Source organism: Acromyrmex echinatior, chromosome 1 (genome assembly GCF_024713525.1).
Source record: "Acromyrmex echinatior isolate Ae372 chromosome 1, ASM2471352v2, whole genome shotgun sequence".
Taxonomy (NCBI): Eukaryota; Metazoa; Arthropoda; class Insecta; order Hymenoptera; family Formicidae; genus Acromyrmex; species Acromyrmex echinatior.
Genome location: NC_141852.1, coordinates 2,061,604 through 2,079,122, shown reverse-complemented (window position 1 = coordinate 2,079,122; position 17,519 = coordinate 2,061,604). Strand labels below are relative to the sequence as shown.

At 31.3% G+C, this 17,519-nt stretch overlaps 2 protein-coding genes and 1 long non-coding RNA gene across 4 annotated transcripts in view; 2 read left to right on the top strand and 1 right to left on the bottom strand.

Moving 5' to 3' along the window:
* Prp6 (pre-mRNA processing factor 6) overlaps window positions 1–10,166 on the bottom strand; it is a 44,718-nt gene extending 34,552 nt beyond the window's left edge. The window contains exon 1 of the mRNA XM_011065535.2: window positions 10,014–10,166. The gene's annotated coding sequence lies outside the window, so the exon portion shown is untranslated. The remainder of the gene's footprint in view (window positions 1–10,013) is intronic.
* The window catches only part of LOC105151690 (chitinase domain-containing protein 1), a 95,089-nt gene that overhangs the window by 50,854 nt on the left and 26,716 nt on the right, over window positions 1–17,519 (top strand). The window contains exon 1 of one of the 2 annotated variants that reach the window (XM_087404370.1): window positions 6,908–7,647. The exons of the other annotated variant lie outside the window; for it this stretch is intronic. Within the exon in view, the coding sequence (XP_087260496.1) occupies window positions 7,537–7,647 (111 nt within the window). The 5' untranslated portion in view covers window positions 6,908–7,536. Of the gene's footprint in view, window positions 1–6,907; window positions 7,648–17,519 lie in introns of those variants that run through there. 2 annotated transcript variants of the gene reach the window in all.
* LOC147910812 (uncharacterized) lies at window positions 7,654–16,997 on the top strand. Its single transcript, XR_015544518.1, has 2 exons — window positions 7,654–8,225; window positions 8,311–16,997. It is a non-coding gene; the product is annotated as an uncharacterized LOC147910812 (long non-coding RNA).

The window sequence follows — 17,519 nt, the reverse complement described above, 5'->3', positions numbered from 1 at the left end:
TTTTCAGTAATCAGGATATCGGTTATTCTACCTCTGTAGCCATTCGAGACAAAATTAATAAACCCATCCGGAGTCGAAGATATTAAATATTTAAGGGTGTTACATTTTTTATATTCCGAACCAAGTGAAAGCTTGATTTACAGAATTTATTGGTTTTTGAATTTTATCTCGAAACAATCGATTATAGATTGCACGTGACTGTAATTAGTTCGAAACGGAATTGGTAAAGCTTTTCTCACATTGAATCCGAAAAATATATCAAAGTTTTCAGCATATGAGCGAGGCGTGGAACAGTGGAGTTAAATATTATATATTGCTCGCCTGAACGTATGATATTCTAAATTGCTCTCCTAGTCTATGAAACGTGTCATTAACTTTTAATTTCATCAAACTTAATTTAATATAATCTGCTTAAATTCCAGTCTGAGCACATAAAAGATCTATAATCCAGTACCATTCATTTGCGATACCAAGATAGTATTAGCTTTTAGTAGTAATAAAATAATTTGTAAAAAGTACATTAAAAAAGTGTCAAAAGTACATTATTTTGCATTAATTTTATATTATTTTTTTCACACTGGCTTGATTCCTCTGAATAGGGCTCATAATCGCTTGAAATTGTCAGAAGTAAGGAAAATGATACCGAAGTAGTCAAAATATCTGTGTTTGATTGCTTTGTCAGAGTGTTAACTTTCATCGATGTCAAATGTAATATTCTGATTCTAAGTATAAAGCTTAATTGGTGAACTTGTAGACACAGAAACTTGTCAGGCACAGAAACTTTAATATTACGATACACTTTTACTGCGGACATAAGATCGTAGGTCTTGTGTTCCTTTATGATGAATACTTTTATAAATTGTGTGACTATCGGAATAACTATTGGAAAGGTCATCTAACAATAAGTTTGTATTTTCGACCTTTGTAGATTGGAACGTTGTTTCTTAAATAAAAACCTATGTAAGTTTTAGCATTTATATTACTACAGTTCTTCAATTAATTTATTTTCAAGATCATACTTACTGTAAGAATATTAGGTGTTATATTTTCTTTGACTGTAGTATCAGGTAACAAAGAGCTTGTAGCCAAAATAACTGCAATCTCTGCTTTGTGTCTTCGTTTCTCAGAAACAACGCTAAGAGACTGATCTGTAGTTCGTTTTCTATTGGATTGGCAAGTAAAAATATGTGGCACAACTCCAGATTTTAATTTTATGGGCCCACTCATTAAAGAGTAGCGAATGTAATTATCTATGTCATCTTTGAGCTACAAAATAGAAAAGAAGTAACAGAAAAAACTCATTTGTATACAGTATGTCATAAAAATGAATGTTTTATTTTATAATATTCGCTAATAAATATTATTCTCATAACCTCAAAACATTAGAAATATAGATAATAATATTAGTTTACTATTGAATACTTACAACAAAATGATTCTCGCAACAAAAATAATTTGATTTTGTTGGTCATTCGGACGTCGTGCCAATCGAAACCATAATCTTCTCGTTACTTCTTCGCGTGAGACTGTCACAAACACTTTACTGGATGCATTTTTCGTGATGTTTTTGCACAAAGGTACAAAAGCATCGATAACTTTTTAATCCAGTCAACTTGCTCATGTTTATATCTTGTTATGATATTACGGTCTATATTAAATATCAACCGAATGTACAATACGTATTATATGCTTTCGGCAGCATTCGGCAGTAACATCATGACGTCATTTTCGAGTTCGGGCAATTCCGTCGCGTTTAAATAATCAGTCGTCCGACTGCGTTTTAAAATTGCTATAACTCTATAAATATGAAGTATTATGCAAAAACAAAAAAAATTATTAACAAATTTATATGTTTATATGTGCTCTATTGATTGGTAATGTTACTAAAATCGACTTAAAGACTAAATTGTGATACGATAATTTTTGTCGGAGTAATGAGCAATCAAAGTCAGATTACTTCTTTTTATTTAATTCAAAATAAAAAAATTGTAGGAATATTTAAAAAAAAAACAGTTTTGTAGCGAAAATTTCAATTTTCACGATAATGTTACATCTGTCTTTCATAGAAATAATATAATTTTATTATTCTTTTTTTTGTCTTTTCATTTCGCGCTGAATTATTTTTTATTATTTAATCTCACATCATCTATCTAACGTATTTCTATTAATTAATTGCGGATATTCCTAGCGAGAAACTTATTCGGCGTAGTATTCTGTCATGCTGACACTGCGTGACACGTGCGTCACGTGAGCTAATCGAAGCACTCGTGAGGCGTGTGCCACGTGCCGATGTACTGCGATGAAATTCCAGGCAGGATAACTCCACGCGGACTTAAGAAATTGTTCCCATATATTGGGACTGTCATGCCATTGTCGTCCTACACGAGGTTTAAGTAAAACTAATCCAATCGAATTTCAATACCTGTAATCTCTCAAAATAAGAATAGGCTATCGTGCACTAATCACGACCTGCGACGCGCGTGTCACTCCGAATCCTTAATAGGATTTCAGCCGCTCTGGCCGAGAATATTGTTAATTTCGAAATCTAGTGTTATGTTTAATATATTTTTTATTTGATTTACTATCTTTTGACCATCGTGACCGCCTTAATTAGTTTGAAACAGATAAGTAAAGTGCGAATTTGTCGCGTTAGCAAGCACCGACCAATCGAGAATCGGGGAAGGAGCAGCGCGAATCACGGAGAAAGGTTTAAAATTTAATTTGCTAATTACTTCAAAATTCCATCAATTAACGCGAAACTAATTTGATCCGTCAGTTCTAAATTGAATTCGTGGCAACCGTGCCAAATTTCAGCCTGATGTGACTAATATTTCTATATGAAAAATCATTTTCCGAATTTGGCACGTATTATCAATTCTGGGAAATTCGAGCTCTCCTTTTCTCCCGACGAGCGCTATATTGGCGTCTAAACCGGGACGAAAATCGAGCCAGTAACTCAGTTGAGTTCAGTTCGGCTCAGTTCGGTTCATTATTCTTGGGCAATCACTGAAATATCTCTCAATATTCGCAACAGATAGAAAGAAAAGAAGAAAATACGCATGTGTTAACTTCTTTCAATTTCTATACCTTTCGGGCTTTCCGCGCTCAGCCCTTCCCCTTCTCCCAGGTTAACCGCGCTCGTAGGAGTTGCTCTTTCCTTCACTGTTATCTGTTTCTTTTACCATTTACTTCTAATTCTGCTTCTTTTAAATGCGGTTCAACTAACTGCGACGATAATGTAATAAAAAAAAATCACTTCTCGTGGAATGATTAAAAGAGGAAATTGTGCAGGAAGGAGTTCAGGCCTTGCATATTTATCAAGGGCTGAAGGCTATTAGGGATTTCGATCCGTCGATCTTTCCGCCGGACTTATCCGCTCCAGCGGCCCCCGCCGACTTCGGAAGCTCCCAAACAGGGAGCGACCGCGCGCTATGAGGGAATCGCGCCGTTAACCGCCAAGCAGCGGAACGCCAGAGCTGACGCAACCGCTCCATGCAGACGGAGCACGCGTCCTGTATTGCTAGACAGGTCCCGAATCCTCGCAGGCTACCGTGTCATCCCCCGTTGGTCATCTCCGACCTATCGGTACACTTCCGTGTACACGGATATCAATCGGATACCTTAATAAAAACATAAACACTTATCTAGCGTTATATTCTGTTTTGCTCAATCCTCCCCCTCATCCCCTCCTTAAAGAGTATGATGAGACAGTTTGATTTGCTCGGATCCATCATCGATTTTCTTGTTAAATGAACGCTAATTTGATCTTTGTTGCTATTACAAATTCTCAATGAACCACTAGCGATAATGACGGAATTTGAAGCTCATTTTCTAAAGAGAATTCGTAGCACAATAACACAAATAGGTGACAGCGGTGGGACAGAACGAGAACAGCTGCATCCTAACACAGTAATTCATAACGCAAAAATATCTAAATTCGTTACAAAACGCGCAATGACGTAACAATAGAGAAAAATTTATAACACATAGTGAAAAATTTTCGCAGATTCATTTTGGGCACGTGACAGACCTACGAAGTGAGAAAAAATTTTTTTCATTTTTTTTAACTCGTAGTTTTGTATGTACGAAACTCACATAAACTCAAAAAATATAAAACATAGTAAGCTTTGAAAGTAGAAATTTCAAGCTTTAAAATCCTTTTTCTAAATTTAAATTTTGTTTATTTTTAACGAAGCTGTACATACAATTTTAGGCTAACAAAATTTGAAGCGAACTTTCCGAACTTAATATTGGGTCATCTAAAAAATATCCGCAGTTTTTTGTCACTAGATAGTGTTGATGGTCAATACCATCTAGTGACAAAAAACCGCGGATACTTTTTAGATGACCCAATATACGAGTGCTGACATCTTGTATATGTGCACAAACGCGCACGCATATTAATCTCAAATGTTAATATTCTAATATTTAGACTTTAGCAGCTAGCTATAGCAAAAGAAAAATTGTGTAAATGTAAATATACATATAATACATATAATTATAGCCTATATTTAGCTCATATATGTATAAAATACATATATACAGGGTGGCATGAATATACGGCCCCACTCGTCCCGAGCAGATAGTGTGGACTAAATTGAGTAGAAAAGTCTTCTACCATTTTGTAATGCTTGCATTAATTAACGAGATATTAATGTTTAAAGATAGCCGAATACGTGCGTCCGCTCGACTTATTGTCGAAGGTACGGTCCACCGAGCGCACGGCGCGCGGGCCGCGAGGAGTGGGAATGGCCTAGCAGGTGCGCCGCGCCGTTTGAGCTTAGATGCTCGCGACAGTAAGCCCCTCTCCTCGCGACCCGTGCGCTCGGTGGGCCGTACTTTCGGCAATAGGTCGGGAGGACGTGCATATTCGGCTATCTTTAAACGTTAATATCTCGTTAATTATTGCGAGCATTACAAAATGGTAGAGGACTTTTCTACTCAGTTTAGTCCACTCTACCTGCTCGGAACGAGTGGGGCCGTATATTCATGATACCCTGTATATATATATGTATGTATGTATAAAATACAAAAATTAAGAATATATCGATGGTTTAGAACGTGTATAAAAAATAATTTTATTAAGAAATAGTATTTTTTTTATCTGTGTTCTAATAGGAATATATGGAAATATACATATATATATATATATATATATATATATATATATATATATATATATATATACATATATAGATAAGATGTATTATGTAAAGTTTCATTGATGCAATAGTTATAGTAGGAAAGTAATATTATATTTTTAGTTAAAATGCATATATATTCTATTTTCTTTTTAATTGACATTTATATCGCTCGATAGTGTAACGTTTCAGCTTTAGATACAGAAATTCTATGGTTATATCGTTCTGTAAAATATTTAAATATTTTAAGTAAAATATTTCGGATTGAAACTCATGAAATTGTCTAAATTTTTGTGTATAAAAATTTATAATTACAAGCATATACATATAAATAACCAGCTTGGCCCATCAGCTGTTCTTTTAATTTATGTTATTGTTAATAAAACATATTGTTTCCTTATTTTATTAAACACTTAATTTTTGCGTCGCCATGAAACTTATAATTGCATTTTAAATACTTAAAGTATTATACTTATACAAAAAAAATTTAGATTAATTTTATCATTATATACTTTTTAAATTTTAGTATTGTAATAAGAAAATAATAACAAATAAAGTAAATATAAAAATAAGTAAACTATAAAAATGTATTTAAAAAAATAAAATGCTTGAAATACAACTTAATTCATATGTAGCTTGTTTAAAATACAAACGTATAAATATAAAAATATTAACACATTTGTAAAAATATAATATATAACCTTAATGTTAATACTTTTAAACAAAATAAACATCACACGCAAGATTGCAGAGATGAATATTTCTGATGCACAATTTGTGAATGTAGCATGATTATATGATATACATATTATTATGAACCAAGTATCGATTTATCATCTGGAGTTGAAAAGTGGACGTATTATCCTCAGAAAAGTGAACGTATTACCGTCAGAGCTATGTAATTTATATTTTTGGGCAGTAGTGCGCGGCAGCATGTGGCGTTGCAAGCGTTAGTTGCGGCGCTCGAGTCAGTTTTTTTCCGATTTTCCTTTCTCTCTTTCTCTCTCTCTCTCTCTTTCTCTCTCTCCTTCTCTCTAATATCATAGCGTTCTACGTGCAGATCTTTTATAAGCCCTAGTGATAGATTTTAAGTTAATGCTCGGTAAGATTTAGACTTATTACTTTATGTTCATTGCGAGATCGGCATCGATTACTGCTCATGTTAGGTAATTAATCGCGCCGTCAGATAAACGCTTATATTGTAGACTTTTTAATTTCTCGTATTCTAACCTAGTAATGCAACACCGATATTCAAGCTGTCGTATATATAACGCAATTATGTCTCTGCCCTTTCGATCTGTACATTCCAAATATTCATTTGAGTTTTTATTAAACCGCCTTATGACTTGTGAATCAGAAACAATGAGTAACATTTCTTTGTGAACTTAGTGATTTCCCGTCAATCTTCCTTCACTATTAGTTAGCAGGCACGCTCGGCGCCACTTGGGCATAACGTAGTCACAAATATTTTGCGATTACAGATTTTGGGCCGAAATGTCCTCTCTCAGCTTTCTCTCTGATGTGTGCCATGGCCTTTAGACAAAATTTTTGTAACAGTAATCTTAAGACGTGAACTTAAGCCTGTGAGCCAATAAGGATACTGCTTTAAATCTACATACTCTAACGGAAATAGAAATAGCAGTAAATTTATCCAAGTTAAGGCAAATTTCAACCAGTTGAAATTCATCTTATTATAAGGTTATAGATAAGTTTACTGCTATTTCCATTTCCGTTAGATTATGTAGACCTAAAGCAATATTCTGATTGACTCATCGGCTTAAGTTTACATCTTACGGTCACTGTTGCGGAATTTTGTATGTGGCAGCCCTAAGATTCTGCGGTAGCTTGTAGCACGGATTCATATTACATTGGCCTAGTTTCCACCGTGGGTTTAATCTGGATCAGAATGTAAGAATCAATCAACTACAGTCGAGCATTCCTCTGTCGTTTGATTGTAACAAGGGAATACTGTAGTTGTTTGGTTCTTACATTCTGATTCGATTTAAACCCTTGATGGAAACTAGGCCATTGACTGCGTTCAGCGGAACACAACAATTTTGCAATTGTTTTATGATTCTCTGCTGAGATAGGATCATTCTTTTTGATCTAAAAGTACAATGCAATCAGCGCGACGAAAACTTCCAACAGTTGCAAAACGTTCTGCTAAAAATGAACGCCATTCATTTTCTCTGTAGCTCTGCTATAATTTTATCGACAGTGTTATATGATGGATATAGTCACATAGTACTCAAATCGAAAATGGGATGTACTGTCGCTAGTGTACGAACAATTTCGACACGAAAAACGCCAGCCTATTGTTTCTGTCGTTTCTCTCTGCCTAAAGGATGTTCAAATATAATTTTATATATTTAATATGTAATTACTAGATATAATTATGAATGCAATTACTCTGATCGCTATATTATATATTGCTGAATTATGTTGCGGTACTTTATTACCACCAACAGGAAAAAATAAGAAAGAGAAAGGAAAGCTTCACGATAAAGTAAGAATCAATGAAAATATATTTTATTCGCATTTATATGGGTAATTATAATATTTAGAATACGGATCCTTTCCTAGAATCTTAATAAAAATGTATTCATTCGACGTTTTCACTCTTGAAAGCAAAAGAACCTCGCAGAAACAAAACGCGGCGGTCAACCTCGTAAGTTGAATTATTAAATATTAAAGTTCGGAACTTTAGAGGTTAAGATATCTGTCATTTCCACTCAAGCGCTATGTATACATTAATTATACAAATTCTTCATAAATACAAATTCACTGCTTCAAAAATAAATTGATTGTTTTAAAAATACAGTGAATTTGTGTTTTAAAGCAGTGAATTTGTGTTTTTAAAGCAGTGAATTTGTGTAACTGAAGCAATATATATAGATAGAGCTGTATCGAGTCGGGACAGATATCTTAACCTCTAAAGTCTCGAACTTCAACGCTTAATAACTCGATTTCAGAGGTCGACTGCCGCGTTTTTTGCCAGATTCTTTCGTTTTGAATGAAAATGCATTTAATGAATACATTTCTAGGGAGGGAGGGGGGCCGTATTTTAAATAATTACCTTTATATGTAAGTATAGTAAAAGCGCAAAGCTGATTCTACAATGAGTCGGTAGTCGGAAATCTTAAGTCTCTTAGTAACCTTTAATCTTTAGGTAACCACATATTGTGAAAATGGACCATTCGTTTAAGTTGACTGTTGACCAACTTCACCGATTCACCGACTTAGGATTGCTGATTACCAACTTATTATAGAATCAGTATAAAATACAATAACTATATGTATACTTATTAATAATATGTATACTTATTAACTATATGTATACTTATTAATAATATATATGATCTAGTTTTAGCAAAAGTAAAAACTAAAAATATTTGAAAAAAAGATAATTATATAGTTTAGCATATTCACCTCAAAAACCAATAAAATTAGGTTTATTCGACGTTTTTGCATGAAACGGAAGAATCTGGCAAAAAAAAGCGTTGCTCTTCCCTGTGATCTGAGATATTAAGTAAAGTTGATAACTATTGAGGTTGGGAAATCTGTCACAGAGAGAAAATGAAGATAATTTTTCAGAAGAGCTACCTCCGATGAAATTAAGCTCATTCAACGCGGTTTTGCGTAAAATGAAAGAATTTGATAGAAAAAAGTCCGACTGCTCTGCGAAGCGAGATATTGGGCGTTAAAGTTGACTAAAGTGTTACTATATTAGATACATTCGGTATTGCAAATGCACGGAGGCGTCCGTTTGCTCTTTTATCTCGAAAATCGTTCGGCAACTCGTATCTTTCTGCTACATGTCATCTCATCTGCGTTTGGTATTAACATTTCTAGAGCCAATCGAGCTGCTCGATTCAAAGACCGAGCTCGCAGAGTTAATGCACATTTTCGCGCCTAAATTAAATTCATAACCTGTATATTTATAATAATGTATTCAATTAATTTATGTTAACACATAACGTACATTCATCTCTTTTAATACTTCTATTTTACAAATAGTGTATTTGAACTTATAATGTCTGAGTCTACAAACGCTCAAACAAATGCTATCAAATAGAAATTGATGGAGTATATTATGTACAATATTTAACGAGGAAAGTAAGTTTTTAATTCTTTTCCTCTTTATGAATTTGAAAACAAAGAAGAATTTGCTAATTAATTTTTAGATCAAAGCTTATGTTGCATATAAAATGAAATAAAATCAAACTGTATTAATATATTAAAGACTATCAAATATAAATCAAATAACATAACTTATAAATTGCTGAAATTTATTTTGCAATGTAATATTTTCTTTTAAGAAAACTCATATTGTATATGAGTCTGCTACATTCATGTGCAATGATCTATTTAGTATATAAGATTATTATCAGTTTCTAGTAAAGCGAAAGAAATTTTCAATTAATAGGATATTTTTTATTTATTCATAAAAATAAACAATTTCATTTTATAATTTAACCTTAAAGGACAATTTATGGTTCTGTAGCGTTCGGAATTAATTCTTGGCACTCGGATTGCTCGATCACGTGATCAAGCTCGCCTTTGCTAGCTCACATCTCAGATTTACATTGCCGAATGCAGCTATTATGTAACGCGATCATTAATCTGTCATGTACAGACAGTGGAGTGTATTGGTGACTACTTAGCAAACGAGAATGGATTAAAATGGATTAAAATTTTTTTAATGCGTACTTTAAATCCATGAAAATGGAGTGAAATGAATTGGATCCGAGCTAACACTAGTTTAATATTCGAAAAAAAAATTCATATTTAAGGGTTATAAATTTATTTCCTAAGACATTTAAAATAATTATACCTGAAATTAATTACTTCAAATTGATATTAAAAACGTACCTTAATGGGATTCGAATTTGGGATCTCTGGATTATGAAGCCCTTCTACGTTATCTGCTACATCACTTTTTTAATTGGTAAATGTGTTATTCATTCTCTACTTCAATTACAATCAGTTAAACCAGTGCACAAAATTATATAGATTTAATAAAAATATCATAATTTAACAGGTATAATAAAATACACATAATTTACTATGAGACAACATTGGGTAAATATCGGATAATCTAATCTCGCTTGGCTGATTCGCGCGCCGTGATTAGTCTAATATTCGGACTATATTCGACTTGGTTTGCGAGTGTTCACATCGATCGTTCGTTTTATTTCTAATCAAAGAAAAATAAAAGAACATAGCTCAATTATTTTTACATTTCTATTTTTTTGAACTTAGTTGGATTAAAACGAAAAATTTCCTATTTATAATTTTGAATAATTTAAGTAGCATTTATGATCCATTTTTAAATAAAAATCTTTTTTTATTCAATTAGATTGAAAAACTACATTTCATATTCAGAATAATTTGAATTGAGTAGTATTCACGTTGCACAGAACGTTGCTGATATTATTTTTCAATTTAACTGAATTAAAAAAACTATTTTCTATTCACAATTCTGAATTGAGTAGGATTCACGATGCACAGAAAATGCTAATATTATTTTTAGATTGAAAGGTATAGAGATATATTTTAATTTCTATAAATGAATAAAAATGCATTCAGAATTGAAAAGGCATAGGCATTTACTTTATGCAATTCCTATAAATGAATAAAAATGCATTCAGAATTGAAAAGGCATAGGCATTTGCTTTATGCAATTCCTATAAATGAATAAAAATGCATTCAGGATTGAAAAGGATTCATTTTAACATTCATGAATCTGTACTTCTGAAAATCTGAATCCATTTTAATCCATTTCAATCCATTCTCGTTTGCTGGGTAATGCTTATTATGGTTCGGGCTATGCCCTGAACAAAAACAACATTACATATCCTACCCGCTTGGGGCCTAATTGTTTAGAAGTTACAGCTTAGACAGTAAAAAGACCTAGCTCTAAAGACTCCACGTCTTCATGAGTAAGAAATATTCCAAGCGAACACTGGCCTAGTTTCCACCAAGGGTTTAATTCGAATCGGAATGTAAGAATTAATTACAGTTCAGCATTCCCCTGTCATTCGACTGTGACAGGGGAATACTCGATTGTAGTTGATTGGTCTTTACATTCTGATCCGGATTAAATCCTCGATGGAAATTAGGCCACTGTCTAGGTTGTAACTTCTAGACGTTAGGCCCCAAGTAGTTAGGATGTTATATTTTTTTGTTCGGGGCGGCTACGCCTACCACCAATAAGTACTAGTTTATACATTCCACTGTCTATATGACAGATTAATGATTGTGTTAGGGTCTGAGCATAAGAATTGTCGTACTTACTTAGAGACTTAAGTTGTACGTAAGTAACACACAAACTTTAGCTTATAACGTACGATTTATTTACGTCTCTTGGAGACACGGCAATAAGTTGTACGTCATATGTGAAAGCTTGTGCGTTACGTTTAAGTCTAAATAAGTGTTACGACAATTTTTGTGCTCAGACCATTACGTAGTAACACTTTAGTCAACTTTAAGGGGCTCCGCAATAAAAGGAACAGGGAAAAGAGAAACAGTGGAAGAATTTCAACCTATCAGAAATCATGTATTGTGGAATACACAGTTTCTGATAGGTTGACATTCTTATTCTCTGTTTTCTGTAACGCTTCCTAACGCTCAATATCTCGGCTCACAGGGCAGAGTGACGCTTTTTTTTTGTCAGATTCTTTTGTTTCATTCTTTCGTAAAAACGCGTCGAATAAGCCTAATTTTATCGAAATCGAAAGTAGCACTTCTGAAGAATTACCCTCATTTTGTCTCTGTGACAGATTTCCTAATCTCAATAGTTACCAATTTTAACGCTTAATATCTTGATCGGATCATAAGACAGAGCGATGCTTTTTTTGCCAGATTCTTTTCGTTTCATGCAAAAACGTGTCGAATGAGCCTAATTTTATTGATTTTTTGAAGTGAGTATGATAAACTGTATAATTACTGAAAATAAATATTGTTAAGTATATATTATATTTAAACACTTTAATAAAATGTGTATTAATTTATATAAAAATTCTTTGTGAATTTTATATTTCGCGTTAACAAAGTATTTATTGAATTACATGCAATTTAATTATTTTATATAATTGTGATAAACAAAAGTATAGGTATTGATTATATCTCGATAACATATCTCGGTAAAATTTTTTTATATATAACTATATATAAATGATTATACATAATTGCACATACGAAATATATGTTCACATATAATTATATAGACTAGTAAGAAAACTGAAAGCTGTAAAAGTAACCAAGATTTAATAGTTTAATTTCTGTAATCGTATGGAAATTGATATTTCAATGATCCATGAACATATGATGTTATTAAATATAAAACTGTTTTAGTACATTTACACACTCCGATTTACGAAAGTTATAACATCCAGTATTATAATTATTAACGTTAGATGCCATGTAAACATAGAAAAAGTAATGTACTTGGTCAATAGATATTGTTGAAAAGGTAATTTAATTAAAATATAGTTAAAATATATATTTTTTCATAAATGATCTAAAGGTTTACAATTTTTACTAATTTTGACATATGCAGAATAGCATCTGTAATAACTTTTCTGTTATTCATATAAATAAGAAGTGCACTGAAAGAGCTAATGTAATACAATAATAATATGTGTTGCAATAATTAATATATATATATATATATATATATATATATATGTATGCATTCATACATTGGCGCGTTCAGCACAACAGTTTTGCAACTGTTTTGATTGTCTACTGAGATAGGACCATTCCTCTTGATCTAAAAGCATAACCCAATCAGCGCGAAGAAAACTTCCAATAGTTGCAAAATAAACATTCTGCTGAACGCAGCCATTTTATATATGTATAGGGTGCTTTCGATACTTACACATCAGTAAGTCGGATTGCTTATCCAATTGCTCTTTTCTGAAATATTTTAATTGGAGTTTGCTTACTATTGAATTACGAAACCTGTCATCGACGTAATGAAGCTTCTTTCTACGCTTTTATATCGAGATACGGTAGTGTCTCGGTGTTAAGACAAGCGCAACGTAATAATAATACTTCAAATTTTTTGATAAAAACATTGAGAAATTAGATGTTAAAGAGCACTGTGATTAAAAAAAAATATGAATGTGTTTGTTATTTGCAGCAATATATATCTTTGTGTTATATGGTACGTCCTCTTGCATAGAGATCTGCCTCATCTTCTCAGTTTTTATTATTTTTAGTACATACATTATAGACTCATCCATTTAATAAGGCTAAGATTTGACACACAAAATCATGTGCATGTGGAGTTATATACACATAATTCTAGTATGCAGTGTGCTAGCAAAAGTATTTATTTAAATTGATGCATTTTTACTTGTGCATATTTATATTATATTAGATATAAAAATGTATGTATATTAATAAAATTTAAATTTCACTGCTTGTGAATACATTTACTTATCAAATTAGTACCCCTACAGTATGAAATATTATAGTAATATTACATTACTTTGAAAGATTGTCATATTTCATTAAACATTGCTGCAATATTGTACTTCTAAAATATTGATGTAATATTTTGCAATATTACTACAATATTTAGAGAAATATTAATATTTAAAGATATATTACATTATGCAATATTTCAATAATTAATCCAGTTTCATTAATTGCTAAAATATTATTGCTTAGCATGACACACAAAAAACTTATGATGACGAAAAAACATTATTTTGTAGCGAGACTACAAATTACCTTAAATCAGTGCTCGGAATTAGTTGCCCATTTTGGGCAGATTCCTGAGGCGACCCCCACTACTACCGCCGAGCCACCGATCGCTCACGTGACGCTGTGCCCCAGGAGCGTCGCGATACAAAAAGTATGCATATCTTCCGGCAAATATCATTAAAATATTTTCTTTTCTACATTATTTTTATTTTAATAAATAATTAAAATAAATTTTTTATTATTAACATGTTTTATTATTAATATAGTATATTCTGCAATATTATATTAGGTGGAGTAAAAAGAAATCCATTATTTTTCCAATAGATGGCTTTAGTAATCTGTATCACGCGTAGACGAGATACAGATTACTAAAGCCATCTATTGGAAAAATAATGGATTTCTTTTTACTACACCTAATATATAATTAAAAATTATAATATGATAATTATAATATGAACAATGATTTTCCATATTATCTTGAAAATACTATTATTGATACGTTTTTCAAATAGTTTCTTTAGGTTTATTTAACTAAAAAATACAAAAAGGATGATTAAATATATGTGACTCGGTGTCAATATATATACGATACTTTTTGTATCGCAATGCTCCTGGAGCACAGCGTCACGTAAGCGATCGGCGGTTCGGCCGCCGAGTCTCAAGTGATAGTGGGGGTCGTCTCAGGAATTTGCCCGAAATGGGCAACTAATTTCGGGCATTGTTCTATCTAGTCGGAAAGTGAGAAAAGTACAAACATTGCATAAAGAAATTGCTTATTTTCTTGATTAACAAGTGATTGCGTTCTAATAATGTTAAATTAAGAGTTAAAATTACGTAAAAATAATATTGAAATTATACAAAGAAAGTGCTTATCTCAATCTCCATATAACATTGTAATTAAGTATAATACAATATTGAGTAAATGAAAAAAAATTGTATAAAACATGTTGTGATGAAACTTAGAAATCGTCAAAATGTATCAAATGTTTTTAACTGTTTCATGTTTAAGAATGTAATAAACAAGATGTTTTTAAGATAGATACTGAAAGAGCATTGAATGATGTTGTCATTGTGTAAGTTAAATCTAAATTTATTTATATTTATTAAGAATGTTATATGTACGTCTAAACCATCTGTGTTTTTTTGAAGATTAAGATTATTTGTTTGCCGTTTTATATTTATGATTTCTGAAATCAATTGTTTGCTAAAATATTTTTCTTCATCCAGAATTTCTATATTGTCCCAATCAATTTCGTGACAGCGACGCAAAGCGTGTTCAGTAATAACAGAATAAGAAATGGGACATTTATATAAATTACTTTTATGTTCTGTTACTTTTGTAATTAATTTTCTTTTCGTTTGACCCACAGAGGACATCACAATTCTTTCACATGCATCATAATTCTTTCAATTTATTTTATAAACGACGTTTTTTTATTGTTCTTCGGGCATCAGATCTTTATGAATCTTTATGAACTTTTGCAAATTTATTCAATTTATTCAAACTGAAAAAAGCCGTTCTATGAACATCGCCATTAATTATATATTATACAAATACGAATCGCCGGACCAATCTTCTCCACTCAACTGCGCGCTAGCTTTCCTCCAGGGTTGTTTTGTTAAAATTTTTTTTTTTAAACAAATATTTGAAACATGTTTTAAACATCAGATTAAATTAAACATGCTTTTTTTTAAACAATTTAAAATAAATGTTTAAACGTTATTTTTTTTAAATGTGTTTTTAGTACTATTTAGTAGAGGAGAAGGTGATACTCCAGTTACATTTTGCACGATAACTTGGTTTACTAATAATGAATATTTAAGTTTAAAGCTTGACAATTACATTCATCAAAATGTTGTTGAATTGATTCTGGACTCAAAATTACGAAATATTTATTATTTAGGACACTATTAATAAAAATGTGACAACATTGCATAATGACGAATCGAAGAGAAACATGGATGATAATGTGGCCTTAAAATAATCTTAAAAAGTTAGTTTTGTTTAGAAAACAGTAGTTTGGTTATAAAATTAACAAAAAAGTGAAGTGTATTGCAGAATGTATGCATATATACAAATGTATATACATATACATGTAACTTTATGTATACAGGGTATTTGGAAAATAATGATAAATCTTTCGCATAGGGGCAGAATGGATTAAACTGAGAAGAAAAGTCCTCTATCATTTTACAATTTTTCGCAATAATTAACAAGATATTAATTGATAAAAATTGCCGAAAATACATATTCGCATTAATTCTTATAAATATATTTGCAATATGTTAGATTGATACTTTAAATGCAACATGTTAGGTTGATTAACTTTGAATAAGTTATAGCGTTTTCTCTTGGCTATCGCCCACTAGTGCAACACTCATTTGGTTTATGTTTCCGTGGCTACGGTGTAGTGCAAATTTTATACACAAAATAGGATTTTGCATTATCTCATAAGGATGGTGTAGAGTCAGTGTGATATTTAAAATAAAAGTCAAGCTGAAACAGGATTTCAACACAATGCTGAAGTAGTTCATGTAGTGGTGTATATAATGATGTTCACCACTCCAATGAAGTGTAGCGTCTACACGCAATTAGTACGGTGCAAGGCTACATCCAGTGTTCCTAAAGGAAAACGCTATTAGATTAATACTTTGAATGGTAGTGTCGGGGAATATGGTCTATATGCACGAAATGGAAAGTTATTTTTTAAAAATGTAACTGTTATTAGTTATTGACTTTCGAAAGTAATCGTTACCATTATCGTTACATGAAAAGTAACGATTCATTATTTTTTCATTATTTTTTTTAATATAGATTTAAAATTTCCGAAAAAAATTTTTAGAAAATTTCCGAAAAAAAAAACGATTTTTAAATATTTTTCCGCGGATTTTCTCAATTCCTTTTTTGAGAGCAGAATAATTCATTGGAAAAATTTATATGTGTTTATAGAATCTACATTCGCTTTTTTCCATGAAAAAAAATTTTAGTTTTTCTCAATTTGAAAAATGTTTTTTTTTTAATTATACCTTTTTTAATATGAAAGATTAGATAAGCAAGATTAGATTAAATAAAAAATTTACTTTCATAATGTTAAAAAAAATATTAATAAAATTTATATAAAATCTATAAAATACACAAAATTATAAAAAAAAGATTAAAAAATGCTTAAAATATAAACAATAAACTCCTTAAAATGTATAAAATTACGAGAATTATCTAGATCTAACTAGGATATAGGAATTGGGATATTGGGATATGTTCTAACAGATATAGAATTATTTGAATTATCTGAATATATAAAATGGTTGGATAAAATAGTGCAATAAGAGTCAAACACGATAATTCTTTGTGCAAACTAATACGATTAACAAGAATTTATCATATTGCGAACATTTAAATTCTATAGGTTTAGTCAAAAACTAGTCTTTGACCATTCAGCGAATCAGTGTCAATTATGTTAAAATTAATGAAATAACTTTTAATATGCTTGAAATGTTAATTGCAAAGAGAAAGAAAAAAAAGGAAAGAAAAAACTCTGATATTAATTATAGACCAGATGGATATTAAAACCAAAATTGAATCTTTAATAATTTAATCTTGATGTAAAGAAGAATGTACACTAATTAATTGGCAATAACAACGCTCCGATAGTCCATCTACAA